Genomic DNA, 18,688 nt, shown 5'->3' with positions numbered 1-18,688 from the left:
AGAGAAAATGCCTGACATAATAGTTGTTAATCCTGGTTTTCCACACTGTTACGTTGGAAGTTTTCTCTCTCTTTAGTAGCAAGACCTACATCAAAGCAAATATATTCGTATAACTTGGGACAATGGTGTTTTTCCTTGATATAAAGTTCATTTTTCTTTTTAAACATAACTCATTTTAAATTTTAAGAAGATTTTTATTTAAACACTTTTATTACAATATTTAGGTGGCACAATAACTAACAAGCTTCTGAGACAGGAGGTAACATTCTCATAGACTTTGCAACTCAGCCAGAAGTAAAACTCGAAATAAATATGTCATTTAAAGTAACTATGAAGGTAATAATAAAAGGAGTGTTGTTAGTACTAAGAAGGTTTTCAATGCAGGGTCCAATAGCTATATTTACATATACAGAAAAAATGAAATTAGTTACTAAACATAACAAAAAAAACTTGTTATACCTATAGCAATGCATATTTACCAAAAACTGGTGAAAAATATATTGACAGATAAGTTAAATATTTGCTGAAAAGAAAACTACTTGTCTGTATGTGAAACCCCATGAATCATTTTACACATCAGGACCAAAAAACTAACTCCTTTTATTCCTCAAAAATCAAAAGTGGTCTCATCTAACCCAAAAATCACAGACTTGTCAGTTATTTATTGTCTTCTCATTTTGAACATTATTTACTATTTTTTCTCTCTAAACAGTAAGTTCTTAGTCAAAATTTATTATTTTGTCCCATCTAGACAATATGGTCTATGGTACTTCACTAGGGTGGTCTAGGAGTAGATTCTAGGGAGTTCCCCAAGCTCTGGCAGTACATGTGTCTTGTATGGGGCCATATGCACATTTTTGGAGGGGTGATAGTCTATGTCTTTTATCCATTTCTCAAAGCAATAAAAGTGAAGACCCACTAGCCAACTGTAGCAGTTTCCCAAGTAAAATATAAAGATGATTCACTGGGGTAGGTGAAGAAAATACTAGAATTTCTATTTATATTCATGCTCATTTAGAAAACAAAAGCTGTCCTAATATGTAGTATATGGATTGAGAGCAGCGTGTATCAGTCTATGGAGTTGTTGTCCTACAATATTTTATTAACAGATTGCAGGAATCTAAAAGGTTGGAGAATAGTGCTCTAGGGCAGTGAACATCAAGTTCTCATATTTTCCAAAACATCTTTAATTTACATGTGCAAGGAGGTGAAGGAATAATAAATTCTCAAATACTAATACATTTTCATTCACTTCAATGTTATAAGATACAACTTATTCAGGGAAGACGGCAGCTCACTGTGATTAAGCAGTGTCTGGATGCTGCACACCCCTGTATCACTGGGAATGATTATTTCTAAAGGCCCAGAATTCCCAGACCACTGTTGCCATAACTTTCCAAAGAGCTTCAGTTTTGCTGCTCTTGTTCCAGGTGTATAATACTTAACACATTGGGCTGTCCAACTTCTGTAATAGCATTTTTGTTTTGCTTTGTTTTGTTTTCACTTTCTCTGAAACTACCTCATAGCTCTTTCCTCAATACAGATGGATTTGGCAGCATTTCAGATGGAACAAACATCTGAGCAGATACTTCAAGATTTGGGCATTATGCAAAGTCATTTTCAGCCAAGTAATTTTCCTCACAATCTGGAAGGCTCATTTGTGATTTAATTTTCTGACATTATATAATTTAAAAAATTAAAAAACTTTACAGGCAGCCACAACCTTATCTAAATATCTTCTACCAGAATATCTGAGATTAAGTCCTGGATATTCCATTTAAATTTTGTCCTGATTTCTACCACAATGTTTAAATCCAAGATATTAACATTTTCATAAAACTAAGTTTATGATGATGGAAAAAACTGCACTGGTGATAAAATAAGTGTGGCTTTTAGAATATCACCTTTTTTTCCTTTTGCTTAGGTTTTTCTGATTGAAATGTACACATTGATAAAACTTTTGCTACTATTTTGGCAGATACTATATATGAAAATAAATGGACATAAATAAAGTAATGGGATAGCTTTGGATGAAAAATGTGTAGGTTATATGGGCTAGTCAAAACAGATGCAGGTGTGGCTGTAATAAGCAAAGCTGCTTCAAGGGAAGTACAGATGGCAATCAAATGTACAGTGATTACTGCAGCTTAAAATAAGAATACTGAATGAGTGCACATCATCAATATAATAAGAGAAACATTTAAAGAGGAGCAACAGTTCATCAAAGATCTACTAGCTGACATGCTAAGAACAGAAGAAAACTAAACTCAACAAAGATGACAAAGGATTAATTGGCTCCGTTACTGTAAGCTTATGGCTTTCAGTAATTGATTCTTCCCCTTTTCACTAAAGGATACAAATATTTCCCAGGTCTTGAAAGGTATCATAACAGAGACCATAAACTCTAACACTCAATTTTGGTTGAAAATGACATTTTGGTTTTCTCTGCTTAATAAGTTAAGCAGTCACTGCTTTTAGCCTGTGTTTTAACAAGAGAACTGCACTTTGCTACCGTCTCTGCAGCACTGAATTTTTGTTTTGGAGGAGATGGTAAGTCCCTCCTCACAGGAATCGCAAGGCGTCTCTGCCCTCCCACCTCTCATATACGCTGTGTTCTCCATCCCTGCACCCTTAAAGACCGTCTTCATTTAACTGTCCAAGTACAACCACCTAAAGAGTGAAATTGCATTGAAGTGCAAAACGAGGTGAAGTAAACGATCCATGTTTTACTGTTCAGTGAAAGGTAGTGATCTGACAAGCTCCTCAACAAATATGTACCAAAGATTCAATTTTACTTATTAAAATGATTTATGTGGGTCAAACCCATGCACCTAAAACCACTGCAGTAATTCATTAACCCATTCTGCTTTGGGCTAATAACATTTGCATCAACAAGGGCTTGATGGTGGATTTAAAGCATTATACAGCACTAGACTTCATTGGAGCTTTGCATGTAAAGCTCCATCTGGGCAGTTTTCCAGCTGGGTAATCTCAGAGGACTGATGTCTGTTCCTCAGGCACTAGTTAGACTAGACACTCTTGTTTATTCATCTCTTTCATTTGCTAGGCCTACCACAGACCACCCTCTTCCATCGTATGCCTTCTTTTAACCTAACCTGGGACAGAGCTGGGAAGTCTTTGCCTTGGCGTGGCTGGAAATATCAGGGAGAAGAAATTTGGAAGAAAGGTTAGTCAAAATGCTGAAGCAACTCTTCTTTCCTCCCTACCAAAGGATCTGAAAGACTAATTAGCCTTGAGAGTGACATAAAATTCCAATGCCAGACATCCCAGCTTTATGCTCATACTTATGGTAAAATATCCAGGATATAAAATGAATCATTTTCCCTTGATGTATAAACAGATGTTCATTCAGTCACGTGTGCAAGTAAATATCCACCCTATCCTTAACCATGCTGTTTCTAATAGTCTTTGGAAAACACACATCTGATCATACCATTCTCTTCCTTTAAGACTTGATGCTTCTCTTATCTAGTAGCTTTAAAACTGTTGGAGAGGGAGTCAGTAGCCAATGGATCTAATTTTACTCATGTTGCTTCTTTTTTTTTTCTTTTGTAAAATCTATTTTGAACAAGTGCCTCAAGTGAATAATAATGGCTCTTATTGTAGTTATTAATATTACTATTATGGTAATGTTGATAACTATTTAAGGTCATGTAAAGCTGTGTCATGTGTAGTTAATTACTGTATATTAATATTACAATAGCAATATGAATAACTATCATGGCACACCTTTACATGACACACATACCCCTTTGTGATTTTTGCCCAGATGGTCTTTTGTCCTTATTCTCCTCCCTCCCAACTCATCCCAGGTAACTGGCTGTCCAGAATGTACTATGCACCCTCAAGACCCCATATCTTTGTGTGCTGATTTATTTTCCTGGACCATGTCCTTCCCTTTCTCTGCTTGATGAACTCTAAGACCAAAAGACTTCTCTAAGAACTGAGTCCCCTACTTTGTGCTCCCACAGAATGTTGTAATTATGTCTTACATTTGTCTTTCACTTTCCTTTCTTGATAGATAGGGCCATATTTTATCCTTAAATTTCAAAAATATAGCAATATTCCTGGCACATAGTAGGCATTCAATAAATTCTTCATGAATGAATAAATGAAAATTAGTAAATGAATCTATTCTTATTTAGGTTTTCTTAAATATACGCTTTGCATTTTCCTACAAAGTCTAGATAGATATAGAAAAACAAAGCAAAATGGAAAGAAACATTTTAATTCTGTATTTCCCTTTGCTTCTCGATGCAAAGCATCTTTAGAAAAGTTCAGTATAACTCTGTGCTTGCCTGAGAAATATGTACAAGGAGCTAATTTATATAGTGTACTCGACACAAAAAACAACAGGACAAGAAGCCATGAATGGAAACTATATAACCAGAACAGAAAGAACAGCCCCTGCATTTTCAGGAGAAACAGTCTGTTAGGGAAGCAGTCTTGAGACCCAGTCTTATTTTTTAGAATAGTTAAATGGCAACATAACTCAGTACCCGTAATCCCCAACCTGATTACAGGCTGTTTGTCCACTATTTTTCCATCTTCAATACCTCAAAGCTCTGACTTGGGCCCCTTATTTATTTTAAGAATCTATGCTCCAGGGTCTCTACTCTGGCTACCATCAGTGGTCTGGATCTGAAAAGTTTCTCCCTAATCGCTATGCTTCAAAGCAGATAAGATAGAGAAAAAAAGAAATTCCTTAAATTTTTTAGCATCTAAATTGTGAATTTCGTATGGACTCTGTCATGGAAATGTATGTTCATCCTCTTTAAGATCCACAAATTATTCTGTATTTAATGGGCCTTTGTAGGCTGGTCTGGGGAACCTATCACAGATGATTTAACTTCACTGTGAAAATATATTTTTTGGTAATTTTTTTATTTAGATATAATGCCACGTTTATAGAAAAGTTGCAGGAATCATACAAAAACTCCCATACAACTTTTCACCAAGATTATATACATTCCCCTCATTTGTTTTGTGTATATGCTAATACATCACAAACACACAAAATACTTTTTGAATTCTGATTGAATTATAAACTTTTTGAGTACAGATTGTAAGCAAATTGAGGTCTGCTGAAATGTTTGATCAAGACTACATTCCATTTCATGCTTTTACATTTTCTTTATTTCTATTATTTCCCCATAATAAGAGTTCGGTTCCAGAAAGAAAAATGTATTTACACTTTTTTTTCCTTGTAAGTAGTGACTTAACTTCATATATTTGTGAGGATGTAACTATACTTTCTCAAGGCCTATGGCACTTTCCAATAATAGGGTGAGTGGTTTATTGAGTCAAAGTCAGTCCTGTAAGATACTGGGTTATCACTTAGTAAACAGCATCATTGTAATATCTATAGTAGTACCCTTGGAATACTAGAGGCCAATCAGTAATGAATATCCCTGATGTCACCATGGGCTAGCCTGGGTACTAATGGAGGCAGTTAAAGAAGTTTTAAACTGAGTTATTTCTCAGAACCCCAAATAAGAGCTCAGCCTATCTATGGCTCTGCTAATATTGATTTTAAAACTATAATGTTCATCTTTTTCTTGCTTTAAATTCAAGCTGTTTTTAAAATCAAATCTTTATCCCCCACCAAAATGTAGATTTTTTAGTTCACCAGAGAACTTCAACTGACCTAATTAAAAATAAAAGTTCCTAGCCGCTTAAATGTTTATGTAAAACAAAAAGAAAAAGTTGAAGTTCCGGAAAAAATAGACATTTCCATAATGTAGTCACTGCCTCATTTGCTTCATCAATACTAACAGTCGTTTTTTTTAAATCAAAATATTTCAAGTAGAATAAAAACACTTCATATATGTATATTTAATGAGACAAAAACTTGATTCTTAGTTCATAGACATACACAAAAATGTTCAGCACAAATACTCAAGAAAAATGAGATATCCACCAAAAGAACAAGTCTTATTTTCTACTTCCATACTTAGATTTTCTTCTTAAAACTTTAAATGGCTCAGCATGGCAACAGAAGATGTCTGCTGAAGTAGGTCCATATTGTTCCAAGTGTGCCTGCACGTGTGTTTACGTGTGTAAATGTTTTACCAATGTCCTTTATGGTGGGTCCCCTGGATGATTACTTTACTCCCATGTTGCTTCCAGCTACATTAGATTTGAATAGTATTACTGCATTTTAATAGAAGATATAATCTCTTTTATTCTGAATACTTTGCTATTATGATAGTAAAATGAATTAATAGGAATTAAATTGCTAATATGGATTAAAATAGCTTTTACCATTGTAGAATTTAAAAAAAGTCAAACAAAAGAAATATTTATTATTATAACACACGTTACTATGGAGAGTATTTTTAACTTCCAGAACTAAAAGTAATATTTGGTATTTACAGAACTATTTTATATTCATATTGCATCTAACCCCTAATTGTTTATTTTCTAAAAAGAAAAAAAGAAGAAAGTGCAATAGAGAAAAAAAGTCAGCCTATATTCAAACATATACTAACAGTTAAATGAGAAAATGCAATAAAATGCAGAGTTGAAAGTTTGAAAGAACTGAGGGTATCAAAGAATGTAATTTCTATTCAAAAACCTTTTTTTCGACAACACTATCACAAACACACTTTAATAACCATGGCATTCCACCAGGATATGAGATTGCAGGTGACTCCATCAGTTTGTACAATTGACTACAATTATCTGATATATGTACAAGGTGCTGAATTTTGAGTACAAGTAGTAAGTGCTGGTTATATAATAGAAATACTCCCACAAAAGTAGCTTTTTAAGTTTTTTTTTTTTTTCTTGAAGAGCTGAAGTACTGAAGTGAGTACATTTTGTCATGTTAAACGGGAGAAAGATTGTGACTTGGCTCCTGAAATTTTAATACTGCTTGTTAGCCATCTACAATCCCTAAAGTGCTTTCAGAGGCTCTACACATCTTCAATGAGTCAAACCCCAAAGACTTATAAATAGGTATATAGGTTGCTAATCTATTCCTGATGCTTTGCCTAAAAAATTGGCATTGCCATCTTCCACATCTTTCTTTTGGAAGCATGGTTTTGAGTTTGTTCCTTGTTGGTAAGCATCCAGAAAATGGCAGATTCCGGGGATTTCACTAGGGAAGTTTGGTGGAAGTTCCTCCCTTGATCGAGGGGTAAACACGAAACCAGGACAGTCTTTGAGTAATCTGAAAATATTAAAATATAATACTGACATAAATGTTTGTCCACTCAAAAAAAGAACACAACATAACTAACTGAATGTTACTGAGAATATTAATAAACCAGTGATTTTAGGTGTGAGTGACAGAAAAAGTCTAACGAGATTAACAGACATCTTCACAGAAGTACAATGAAGAATCAATTCACAACAAGAAAATTGTGTCAATTAATGTATTTCACTTACACTGGAAAAAATTATAAAATATTTTTGCAAAAATAATATCCACACAACAGTGCAATTTGCAGCAGTGAAAAAATAATCCAAAGATTTAATAGTAGCAAAGTATTCACACATAACCATAACAGTATTAAGATTTCCTGAGTTGAAAGAGGTAAGATGTCCATTTATCAATTCATTAATTTTGTAAATATTATGCTAATCGTAGGCATAAAACATAATCATGGGCAAGAAATACTGAACCAAAATTACAATGACAAAAATGATGTGAGAACAACTTTTGAATGTTTCAATAGAATTTTTATGAATTCTAGATTAGTAGGACTCAAATGAGATTTAATTGTACATATCACCACTCTACTTACTAATTGTTATTAGCAATATTTTTTCTCCTGAAATTCATCTGTTTACCAAATTATATTGTTTGCTATTTTACTACTTGTTCATTATGCTAAACCTATTTTAAATTCTAATCTTACTGATTAAGCTTTTGGCATCTCTTTCCATTTGCTTCCCTAGCTTTCCATCAAATAAGAACTTAATAAGCCTTCTCTCTAACCTAATATTCAGGCCATAGATGAAAAATGTTGCATGGCTGTGGGCTCTCAACCAAATTCTACAGAAAAGCATTTATTATATTTACCCAAACAGACCATGGTCTTCTACTCACTAGTCTGTAATGTCATGTCTACATTAAATAGAATGATGATGTTGAATTAGATTTTGGTACTGTGACAACGTCTATGTATTGAAGAAACCAACTGAATAGAAATCTGTCTCAAGAATGACAGTTTAATTTTCATCGGTACATCAATAAATATGTAATCTGCTAAACAATAAAACTAATGAAAATGATGCCTTAGTCATGAATTTATAAATATTTTTGAGTGACTATTATTTGAGAATATATAATGAAAAGGTATAGAATTAGACAGTATTAAAAGTATAAGCTTCAAAGTCTGATAGCTCTAGCAGCACAGATATCCATTATCCAGCCTTTAAAATGGGGATAATAATAGTACATATTCCTTAGGACAGTTGTGAAAATTGAATAAATCAATTTTTAAAACTGACTAAGCATCAATTAGAAATCACACCACACCTATCATATTGGTAACAGTAAGTCTGACAATATCACCTTGGAGAATAGCACGCTTCATACACTGCTGGTGGAGCATAGATTGGTAAAATCATTTTGAACAGCTAATTAATGCTTGGTAAAGTTGAAACTGGGTATAGCCTATGGTCTGGGAATACCATTTTTAGTTATATTATCTAAAGACATATGTATAAAGATACCTATTGAATCACTTTTTGTAATAATGAAAAATTGGATACACTCTAATTGACCATGGGTAGAAGATAGAGTCTGGCTCATTCGTACTCTAGAATACACATTATATCACATGCACATATAGTAACATGCTAGATCTGGTTCATACTGGCTTGTGAGAGCCAATTGTTAAAATTCAGGAACTTTGTAAGACAGTTAAGCCATCCATAGCCTGAAACCTGCCAGAGTGGACATAGTAACACCACAGAAATTGGCAAATGCTGGAATCATGGATTCTCCACCTCATCCTCCAAAGCTGGTTTACCAGCAAACCACTCCATTAGCAATAGTTAAAATGAATAATCTAGATTTATGACTAGATTTACATTTGATCAAGGAAACTATCTCAGAAACATAATACTGAGTGGATTCAAGGCAAGTCTTAAAAGGATATGGATATGTTCACTGGGAATCTATTTTCCTCTGGCTTTATTTTTCTATCTGGCAGGACGTAAATGAAAGTGATATTCCTGCCTCTCTCTACCCATTTTCCTTCCTGGAAAGCAGAAGTGACATCTTATTGATGAGTTGTGGAGAAGCTGCTGAACATGCATCTGTGTTTGGGAGACTGTCTGCAGAGAGTACATATTCTCAGCTCCTACAAGCTATAAAGCACTTAGGATCCATTGTGTCAGAGCGTATGACAGGGACCATGTAAGAGTTTCTATTTATATTTTGTTATATTAATATCTATTTACTTTACATTTTATTTTATTTTTTTATAAAACAGAAACCTGAAAGAAATATGGCAAAATGTTGATACTTAAATATTAGTATTGGCTACATGAGTGTCATCTTGTTTGCTTTGTTTTTTTATATGTTTAAAAATTAAATATAAAAATGTATGCAACTATAAGAGTCTAATAAATAAAAATGTATAAAACTATAGGTGATTAAAAAAATTTATCTATTATTTTTTCTATCTACAGCAACTCAACATTTCCTACTAAATACGGTAATGACAATTATAATCTCTTATTTAAATGTATTATATAAATATATTCAGCCTTTAGAAGTGGCTTTAAAGTGCATCATTTGAATTTATTAAGGGCATTGCTCTAGATTGCACGTCTGGTAAGTGCTGTTTGTGGGACTCTAAGGCATGTCTTCTGAATACAACTTCTATGCTTTTTAAAGACACTTAACAGACAAACATAATTAGAATGCTATGGAGTTTGAAATGTTCATCATATTGTCTCTTTAAAAAATCAGAATATATAAGAAAAACCATTTAGAAAAACAAACCATTTCGATGAAAGCTTGATGATAGCAACACCCAAAAAAGGCAGCAACAGCCCAGATGTCCTCATAGGTGGACATTTTTCTCTACACCTTCTTCACCAGACACCATTTTTCCGCAAATTACTGCATCAATGCTCCAATTCTCTGTTATCTTTCCTATATTCCTTTATTCACTTTGTTCCTTCTTCTTACAGAAGTCAATTCTTGCTTCTCTAGCACAATGTGCTCAGACTTGTCCTACAAATAAGAGATTCTAGGCCTGTTTACCCCACACACTGGACAGCATCCATGCATCCTCCCCACTTGCCATTTTTGTTTCTAATGATCCCTGGATCACCACATAATCCTCTAACATTGACCTACTGACCTTGAACTAATGTAGTAGACCTGGATCCACTGACTCACTGATCTAATGTAGTCTCTACTAGTCTCTATTAGTTTTCCTTACTTCAAAAATGCAAACAAAATGCCGAATATTATCCCCTAAAATTAAAGTAAAACTCCTGACAATGTTTAAAAAACAGGAGTGTATAACTGTCATTACACTGCTACATTCTGAATCACTGATTAGAATTTGGAAGTGGAAATTTGAAGATACAGGTTTTTTTTTGGTATAGGTATGTATTCTGTGTCCTAAATTTACCTGTATTTCAGAAATATATCATGGAAGCTACATTCAATATTAAACAGATTATTTTATTATTAAAGAAATATCATTCCAGAATTTAATGTATCATCAATAAAGCTCTCCAAAGAAAACTGCATTTTGTGCTTGTACACCTTCTTTAGCAGCCGCTTCTTGTACTATAGTTTGAGTAAAACTAAAATTATGCCCCTACTGTTGACTAAATTTCCCAAAGCATTGGATGTTTAATTGAAATTTATTTATATTATTTTAAGTTTTCCCAGCATATGGAAGAAAAGTGAAGTATCTCTGAAAGAAAGGAATTTAAAATGTTGTTAAAAGTATTTAACATTAAGTATTTATATTTTGCCTAAATAAGACAGTATTAACTACTGCTTTCCCTTAGGCAAGGCATAAATATCTCATATACGAGAATAAAAAGAAAGTAAACTATTATTGAAATCAATACAAAAGGAAAAAATCTATATCATATTTGTCTATAAAAAGTAGAAATGACTTCAGCAAATGAGCTGAAGTTCAATATAAATTAAATTAAAATTTCAATGTCATTCATGTATGTGCATATAAACGTAACTGAAACAAAGACAGAAATGTTAATAGTTACTATCTCTGGGTAATGAGATTATGACTTATTCCTATTACTTACTTTATAATTTACTAATTTTGTAAATTTTCTGAAATGGGCATGTGTTACCACAGTAATAAAAAATTTATTTAAAAGATAACACCATCTATGCTATAAAAACCTATATGTGCATTTCTAGTAACATTGCCAGTACAGTGAATCTAAGATTTAAGTCATGAGCATTGTCCTGTTGTCAGAAATATATGTCAACAGGTTGTGGTCCTCTGCTGAAATACATGAGATCCTGAATTATATTTTGAAGAAAAATAAGTAGCTAATATCAGTGCCCCCTAACATGACTCAAGACCACCAGACTTTGAGATACAAAATGCAAGAATTTAAAAAGTTTAGTTTCATACTGTTAAAAACAATCAATATAGAAGAAAAAGGAAAATATGCTTTTTATATGTAGAAGTTTTGTTTTAAGGTAGGATTCCTCAGTATGCACATATACACATAACACATCACTTAACATTGAAAGAGAAACACAGGTGTCAGTGAAAGGATGGGCAACTGACTCCTACTTAATAGGATGATTCCTCTTAATGCCTACAGAGAGAGTAGAATCATATTATCTCAGGGCATGGATTCTTATCCCTACCTATTATACCCAGTAGGACCATAGGCCAATTACCATTACAATGAACCCCAGGGATTTTTCCAATTCTCAGGTTATACTGAGTTGTTTTCATATTCAGGAGTCAACGGTTAACCAGTAAATACTTCTTGCTTTCCTTCTGTGTTTCACGCACTGATCTAGGAGCTGGGAATATAGAATGTGTACCACAGGAAGCTAACATTCTGCAAAGGGAGGCAGGCAATCAACATAAATAAATACTGCATAAGACAATTTCAGATACAGGTGTGAACTGAGAAGATGAAATAGGATAATGAGAGGGTATGTGAGGAGAAGGTTGTTGCTATAGTTATGATAGTTAAGGAGTGTCTCTTTAAAGAGAGGAGAAGAAATGATCACTGTAAGGTCGATGGTCTGAGTAACTAGGTGGATGGTGATATCATTTTAAGGTGATTGGTAAGCTTGCCTGGGTGGAAAGTGGATTTCATCAGCCTGTGTGGGAAATCACTCATTCTAATTCGGTCCAGTTCATTTTAATATGTGAATTAGTCATCCAAGTGGAAATATGGAATAGGATATATGAGTCTGTAGCTCTGCAGAGAATCATAGGATGGGCTAAAGATTTTTTTTTTTAAATAGAGTCATAAAAGTTCAGATACAGAAGATAACAGGAACAGAGGCTCTGGGCACGGCAACAAAGGTTTGGTAGGGAAGGAGTACCAAGAGAAGACACTGAGAAGGTGTAGACATGGGGTAGTGAGAAAACTAGGTGAATGTGGTGCCAAAAATTTAAAGAAGGAAATGTTTAAATGAGGGAGTTGTCAGCCTATTCAAATGCTTCTGAGATGATAAGGAGAGAAAACTGACAGTGATTTTATTTTAGCAGGGCACAATGATGACCTTGATAAGAACCGTTTGAGTGGAGTAAACACTGACTGCAGTGAGTTGAAGAGAAAATAAGAGGTGGAAAAAATACAGATAGTGAGTATAGACAACTTCTTTCAGTTTTTCTACAAAACAGAGCAGAAATGTAAAATTGTAGCAGAAGCCGGACTTGGAAACAAGGAATTTTTTATTTTTCAATTCAGAGCTTTAATAGAATGGTTGTATTCTGTTGGGAATAATCATTTCATCAAAGAGAAATTGATCATAGAGAGTTAATTTCCACAGAAAAGTTATTGAGAAGGTGAGAGGAAATAGCACTCAGAGTAAAACTGTATCAACCAGGGGCAGGAGGGGAGCTGGCCCAATGTAATGGGAACAAAGAAGGAGGAGATGGGTACTGGGGTAGCTCTGCTGAGAGAACCTACAGCACAAAGATGGCAAAGCTCCTGTCTGACTTCTATTCTGGTGGTGAAATATGAGGCAAGATTATCAACTGAGAGTCTGGGCTGGAAAGGAAAGGATGCTGGTGCCTTAAGAAGGGAGAAGACCAGGTGCATTGGCTCACGCCTGTAATCCTACACTTTGGGAGGCCAAGGTGGGCAGATCACTTGAGGTCAGGAGTTCGAGACCAGCCTGGACAACACAGCAAAACCCAGTATCTACTAAAAATACAAAAATTAGCCAGACGTGGAGGCGGGTGCCTGTAATCCCACCTACTTGGGAGGCTGAGGCAGGAGAATCACTTGAAACTGGGAGGCAGAGCTTGCAGTGAGGCAAGACTGAGCTGCTGTACTCCAACCTGGGCCATAGAGCAAGACTTAGCCTCAAAAAATATAAATAAATAAATAAATAAATGCAGAAGAAGAAGGGAGAAGATGCTATTAAAGAGTTATCTCTGAGAATAGGAAAGCTAACTTGCTTAGTATAATTTAGCTACTGTATAGATCTGAAAAACTCTTTTGTTACTTAAGAGTTTCCAATATAATGAGACAAAATGTACATGAAAGATATATTTCTACTTACTACGGATTGGTTTATTTTCCGGTTAAAGGTGGATAAGTGATAACAAAATGGTAGATTTTATTGACTCAGGCTGTATACTACATGTTGTCAAGGCGACAGTGAAAATAAAGGTTCTTCTGATGCTAGATGACACGTGGCTCCTCTGACCATGTTAACACTTGCTGCCAGTCCATAAAACTGCAATCTTTGAAAAGTGCTCGATGACCAGCTAGTTTTCCTCTGGTAAATTCTTCCCTGTATGATAGGGAATTTGACTGGCTGTTGTCCTTGATTGCAGGGAGGGAGCTTCTAAAACTCTTGGATTTTTTGAGTTATAGGAGTATCTGTTTTCCATGAGGCCCTTGGATCACTTTTGAGTTTATATTAATGAGATGACTCAGAATGGGGGCAGGGCCCCAGAAAAATCAATCTTGTGGATAGAAGGTTGGGGTTTTGTGCTAGCCTAACCTCTGGGGAGGAGAGTGGGGGTGGTGACTGAGTTCAATCACATGGCCAATGATTCAACCAATCATGCCTACATAATGAAAACAATAAGACTCCATACACCAAACTCAAAGCTCAATCAGGTGGAGCTTCCTGGCTTGTGAACCCACTGATGTGGCTGGAGGGAGATAAGTTCTGATTCTATGGAAGCTCTGCATTTGGGACCCTCCCAAACCTTACCCAATCTGTTTCCTCATTTGGTTGGTTCTGATTTGTATCCTTCGAAATAAAACTGTAATAGTAAGTATAGCAATTCCCTAAGTATTGTGAGTCATTTTAGCTAATTATCTAACTTGAGAGGTTCATGGGAACCCCCAAAATTGTAGCTCAGTCAGTCTAAATGCACACTTAGGTCCTGAAGGGTGGCTGGCATCTGAATTAAGGGCAGGCTTGTTGGGTTCTGTGCCCTGTAACTTGTGGTTATGACTGTGCTGAGTCTGGGTGGTTACTGCCAGAACTGCACTGCAGTGTACTAGTTGATGTCAGAACACCTATCAACATACTAAGAGTATTAATATATGCTTCTAAAAGAAGAATGATGGAAGACTATGTAATATCTGTCATGGATTTATGGCTGGGCCACAAACACCTCAGGCAAGTCATTCTTAGGAGGCTAATAAGCAGTGTAAAAAAGTTAAAGTGAGGATGATAAAAGTTATCACGTTTCTTTTTTCCTTACGACTAAGGAAGAAAAAAGTTATGAAGAATGAATCAAATCAGTGGGGCAAATGGCAATTGTATATAAATAAAAACGAGAGATTTTAGGTGTTTAACATAATTACTACCTGTAAGTTGTTGGGCTGACATTGATTTTTCGTGGTACACTGCAGGACTCAAATTTGTTAGCCAGAGTGACATTGTTTCCAAAAAGACAGTAACGGGGCATTTTAACTCCAACGACGCCAGCAAAAACTGATCCAGAGTGCAGTCCAATTCGCATCTGAAAGCAAAAAATAACATGATGTTTCCAGTCACTGGTAAAACACTTCCTACTCATCAGTGTCGTTTGAATACCGTCTAAATTATTTTACCATTCACCCTCAGGACACCACCCCTTTCCTCAAAACCTTCAGCCAACTTCCCTCTACTCCTCACATGCAATTAAAAATTACTAGTGCAGAATCAATAGTCACACTTCTTAACTCTTTTCCATTTAGGTTTATTACACAAACCATCTTAATTGTGTCTGTCTTCAACATCTGAAATAAGTTTCCATGCATAGGGATCATAGTTACCACAGCAACATAGCAAGGGGGATATGAGCTGTTTATGTGAAACTGCCACCTCTCATTCAAGTGAGACAGACATAATTTCTGGACTCCTGGAATCGTTTTCCCAAACACTGACAAAGAAGGGCAAATGAAGCTAGCTCTAAGGATATTAAATATATCTTTTAGACATTTTACCTCAAAATAGCTTTATACCAAACACTATCCCACTGTTCTAATGACTTACAACTGAGGAAATGAAATTGTAATATTTAAGCAGAAAATGACAGAGGAAGCAGAAAGTGGAAGGTACTTGAGTCCAATGACGATGACAATGTCTATATACATGAAATTAAAAATCCATACTGATGAAAGATCAGATTTGTGCCACGCCTAGATATAAGAGGCAGTCTGGGATGTGTTGTGGCAAAATTTTAGGAATTCTGGAAGTCTCCAATGATTTGGAAAGCCACTGAGACAGAATGTTTTATTTTATTTATTTTTTAGAGACAGAGTCTTGCTCTGTCACTCAGGCTGTAGTGCAGCGGTACCATCATAGTTCACTGTAACCTCGAACCCCTGGACCCAAATGATCCTCCCATCTCAGCCTCCTGAGTAGGTAGAACTACAGGCATGCACCACCACACCTGGTTAAGTTTTAAATTTTTTGTAGAGACAGGGTCTTGCTATGTTGCCCAGCTGATTCTCAAACTCTTGGGCTCAAGTGATCCTCCTGCCTCAACCTCCCAAAGTGCTAGGATTACAAATATAAGTCACCTTGCCTAGCCAAAGCAGGATATTTAACAATGGAATCTTCAAAGGTCTGATTACTTGATGATCTTAAAAGATTCACAAACACTTAAATTACTGCTACTACAAAACAAGCTAAAGTGGAGATATTTTAAATGACGATGATACCATGTTATTTTCAAACTCTATGTTTACTCAACCATTTCAAAAAGTTGTATTAGATGTATGCATTTTGAATGAAGACCAAGAACTCAGTAACTTGGATATAATTTGGAAATCAGAAGAATTCAGTTATGTCTTGTTTTAATAACTAATTTCAGATATCTGCTAGAAACTTTCCAGACTCATTTACTTTTAAGATGTCACATGAGTTCTACAAAATTTTCAAACAAAAGCACTAGACTGTGAATCAGGAACTTTGTATTCTAACAAGCTCTACTAGTAACTGGTAGTCTGGCTTCCTTAAGTCTCTTTACTTCCCTCCGATCATGTTTTCACCTATAAAATGCAGGGGTTTGATTATTTTTAAAGACCTTTCTTCATCAAAGTTTTACTTTAACAAGCAAAACTTAGATGTCTGTTATATATCTGGCTTTGTCTCTTTTAGGAGAATATTAATTTACACATTTAGCAAGTGATAGATAGATAGATAGATAGATAGATAGATAGAATAAGGCTCTTCTGCTCATAAATATCAACTATGACTTTAGCATATTTGGATTGAGGAATTTTTGCTTTCTGTGAGCACTCTTCTGGTTAAACCAGTTTTTCTTCCTATACTTAGTTATTCCAGCTTATTATATATTAAATTTACCATAGCATTTTTATCTTGTCTCATAATTAAAATGTAAATATGTTCTGCTCGTAAAAACCGAAACCATGCAGACAAGGCAAGGGTCCCTCCTAGTCCTTCCACGCCGTGCTGCCTTCCTCCCCTTCTCCAGTTTTGAATCTCTCAACCCTAACATTTTCTTACAGAGCTTTTCAAATTCATCAGCAAGATTTAAAACACAACGTGTTTAAGACACACATCGTGCCCCGAGCATATCTCTTTTCACTGGTAACAGACTTCCCTGTGAAATAATGAAAGGCAAAGGCAGAATTCTGGCTCCCAGGAAAAGTTTGAATGGGAACCTACTAAGGGCATCTTCTATTTGGGACCACTTGTGGCATAGCCCATTTCTCATCATAAGCTTCTAGGCTTAGGAAAGGAGGGGTACTAGAAGTTTGCTTCCGTGTTCACTTGTCACCTACTGACTTTCACGGTTACACTCAGCCCACTGGTCTCTGTCACCAACCCACCTGCTGCTTTCTAAGCCTGACTGGATGGATGTTAGTGAGGAAATCAATAGGAATAAATGAATAGATGAATGATTTGCACATGTGACGTGCTAAAGGAAAGCATAGAGTTTGAAAAATAAAAAAAGAAAATATTTTCTATTCTTTCACTTCAATTCTATACCAAGAGGTAGCAGGGCAAGAAGCAGAAAAAGCCTGGGCTTTGAAGTCACATGGACATGACTCCAAATACTGACACATAGGAGACTTGACTGCTCGTGTCTGCCAGTGTAGATGCCTCTTTAAAGTGTTATTATAAGGATTAAATGAGACGATGTTAAGTCACAATATGCTCCTTTCTGATACATGTTAAAGTTTCCCTACTAAAAATACTCTCCACTCTGCCTCTGTGATGTTTCACCGGTATCTTTTAGGGACGTCAGATATTTCCCAGGACTGCAGGTTAGTATGCATAAAAAGGTATGATTAATGATTCCCTTTATAGGTCTTTTAAACTAACCTATCATTACCCAGGTAACTATCTTTGAAACTAGCTATAAATAATTCTTCCAACTTAGAAAAATCTAAAAATACATTTCTGCAAATCACAAAAATGCCATAAATTCCCCCACCCCAAACATACACATCTTAATTATAAAATGTATTTGTGTGAAAATCACTTAAAATGTTGTTAATAGTCTAGATATTTTTAACATTTACATTGATGCTACAAGCCCCCTCAAACAAATTAGAAAGAGAAAGAAATATATAGTCCTCCTCTAAAAAAATGCAATTATCGAAAATAAATCTGAAAAAGTCAGATATTGTGATGCTTTTAAAACATACTTGCAAATTATTTTACACTCCTCCTATTGATTCTTGGGCTCTGAGCCCTCTCTCTTCTGGGCAGACTTATGATTGCTCTGGCTGATAGAGTACAGTGGAAGTGTTGCGGTGTGTCTTCCAAGACTAAGTCATGCAGCTTCCACCAGTCTTGTTCAGCGGGACATGAACCACCTCATAAAAAATACATATTAGGGCATCACATGTAACACTAACAATCCCAGCTGAACCCAACCTTTCAGCCATCCCCACCAAGGAATCTGACATGTAAGTGAAGCAGCAGTCTTGGAATGAATCCCCAGCTTCAATCGTTGCAATCCCAGCTATTCCAGGCACCCTCACCCATTTCGGTATTCCCAGCTGAGGTCCCATAGATTGTAGAGCACAG

General features: G+C 35.4%; 1 protein-coding gene and 1 long non-coding RNA gene across 26 annotated transcripts in view; one reads left to right on the top strand and one right to left on the bottom strand.

Moving 5' to 3' along the window:
* Window positions 1–18,688, top strand: part of LOC107974450 (uncharacterized) — a 41,914-nt gene that overhangs the window by 17,707 nt on the left and 5,519 nt on the right. For both annotated transcript variants that reach the window (XR_010156731.1, XR_010156732.1), the window contains 4 exons: window positions 3,068–3,187; window positions 9,248–9,394; window positions 9,670–9,695; window positions 12,717–12,811. This is a non-coding gene — a long non-coding RNA (uncharacterized LOC107974450). The remainder of the gene's footprint in view (window positions 1–3,067; window positions 3,188–9,247; window positions 9,395–9,669; window positions 9,696–12,716; window positions 12,812–18,688) is intronic.
* Window positions 174–18,688, bottom strand: part of GUCY1A1 (guanylate cyclase 1 soluble subunit alpha 1) — a 70,604-nt gene continuing 52,089 nt past the window's right edge. For 12 of the 24 annotated variants that reach the window (XM_003950450.6, XM_009448459.5, XM_003310547.6 and 9 more), the window contains 2 exons: window positions 15,007–15,161; window positions 174–7,195 (listed from right to left, as the gene is read on the bottom strand). In XM_003950450.6, coding sequence (XP_003950499.1) covers window positions 6,994–7,195; window positions 15,007–15,161 — 357 coding nt within the window. In that variant the 3' untranslated portion in view covers window positions 174–6,993. Of the gene's footprint in view, window positions 7,196–7,386; window positions 10,220–15,002; window positions 15,162–18,688 lie in introns of those variants that run through there. The other 12 variants (XM_063809948.1, XM_009448462.5, XM_009448464.5 and 9 more) reach the window with 3 other exon arrangements.

Source organism: Pan troglodytes, chromosome 3, assembly GCF_028858775.2.
Source record: "Pan troglodytes isolate AG18354 chromosome 3, NHGRI_mPanTro3-v2.0_pri, whole genome shotgun sequence".
Taxonomy (NCBI): domain Eukaryota; kingdom Metazoa; phylum Chordata; class Mammalia; order Primates; family Hominidae; genus Pan; species Pan troglodytes.
Note: the sequence above shows the minus strand (reverse complement) of the source record. Positions and strands in the feature narration are given on the sequence as shown.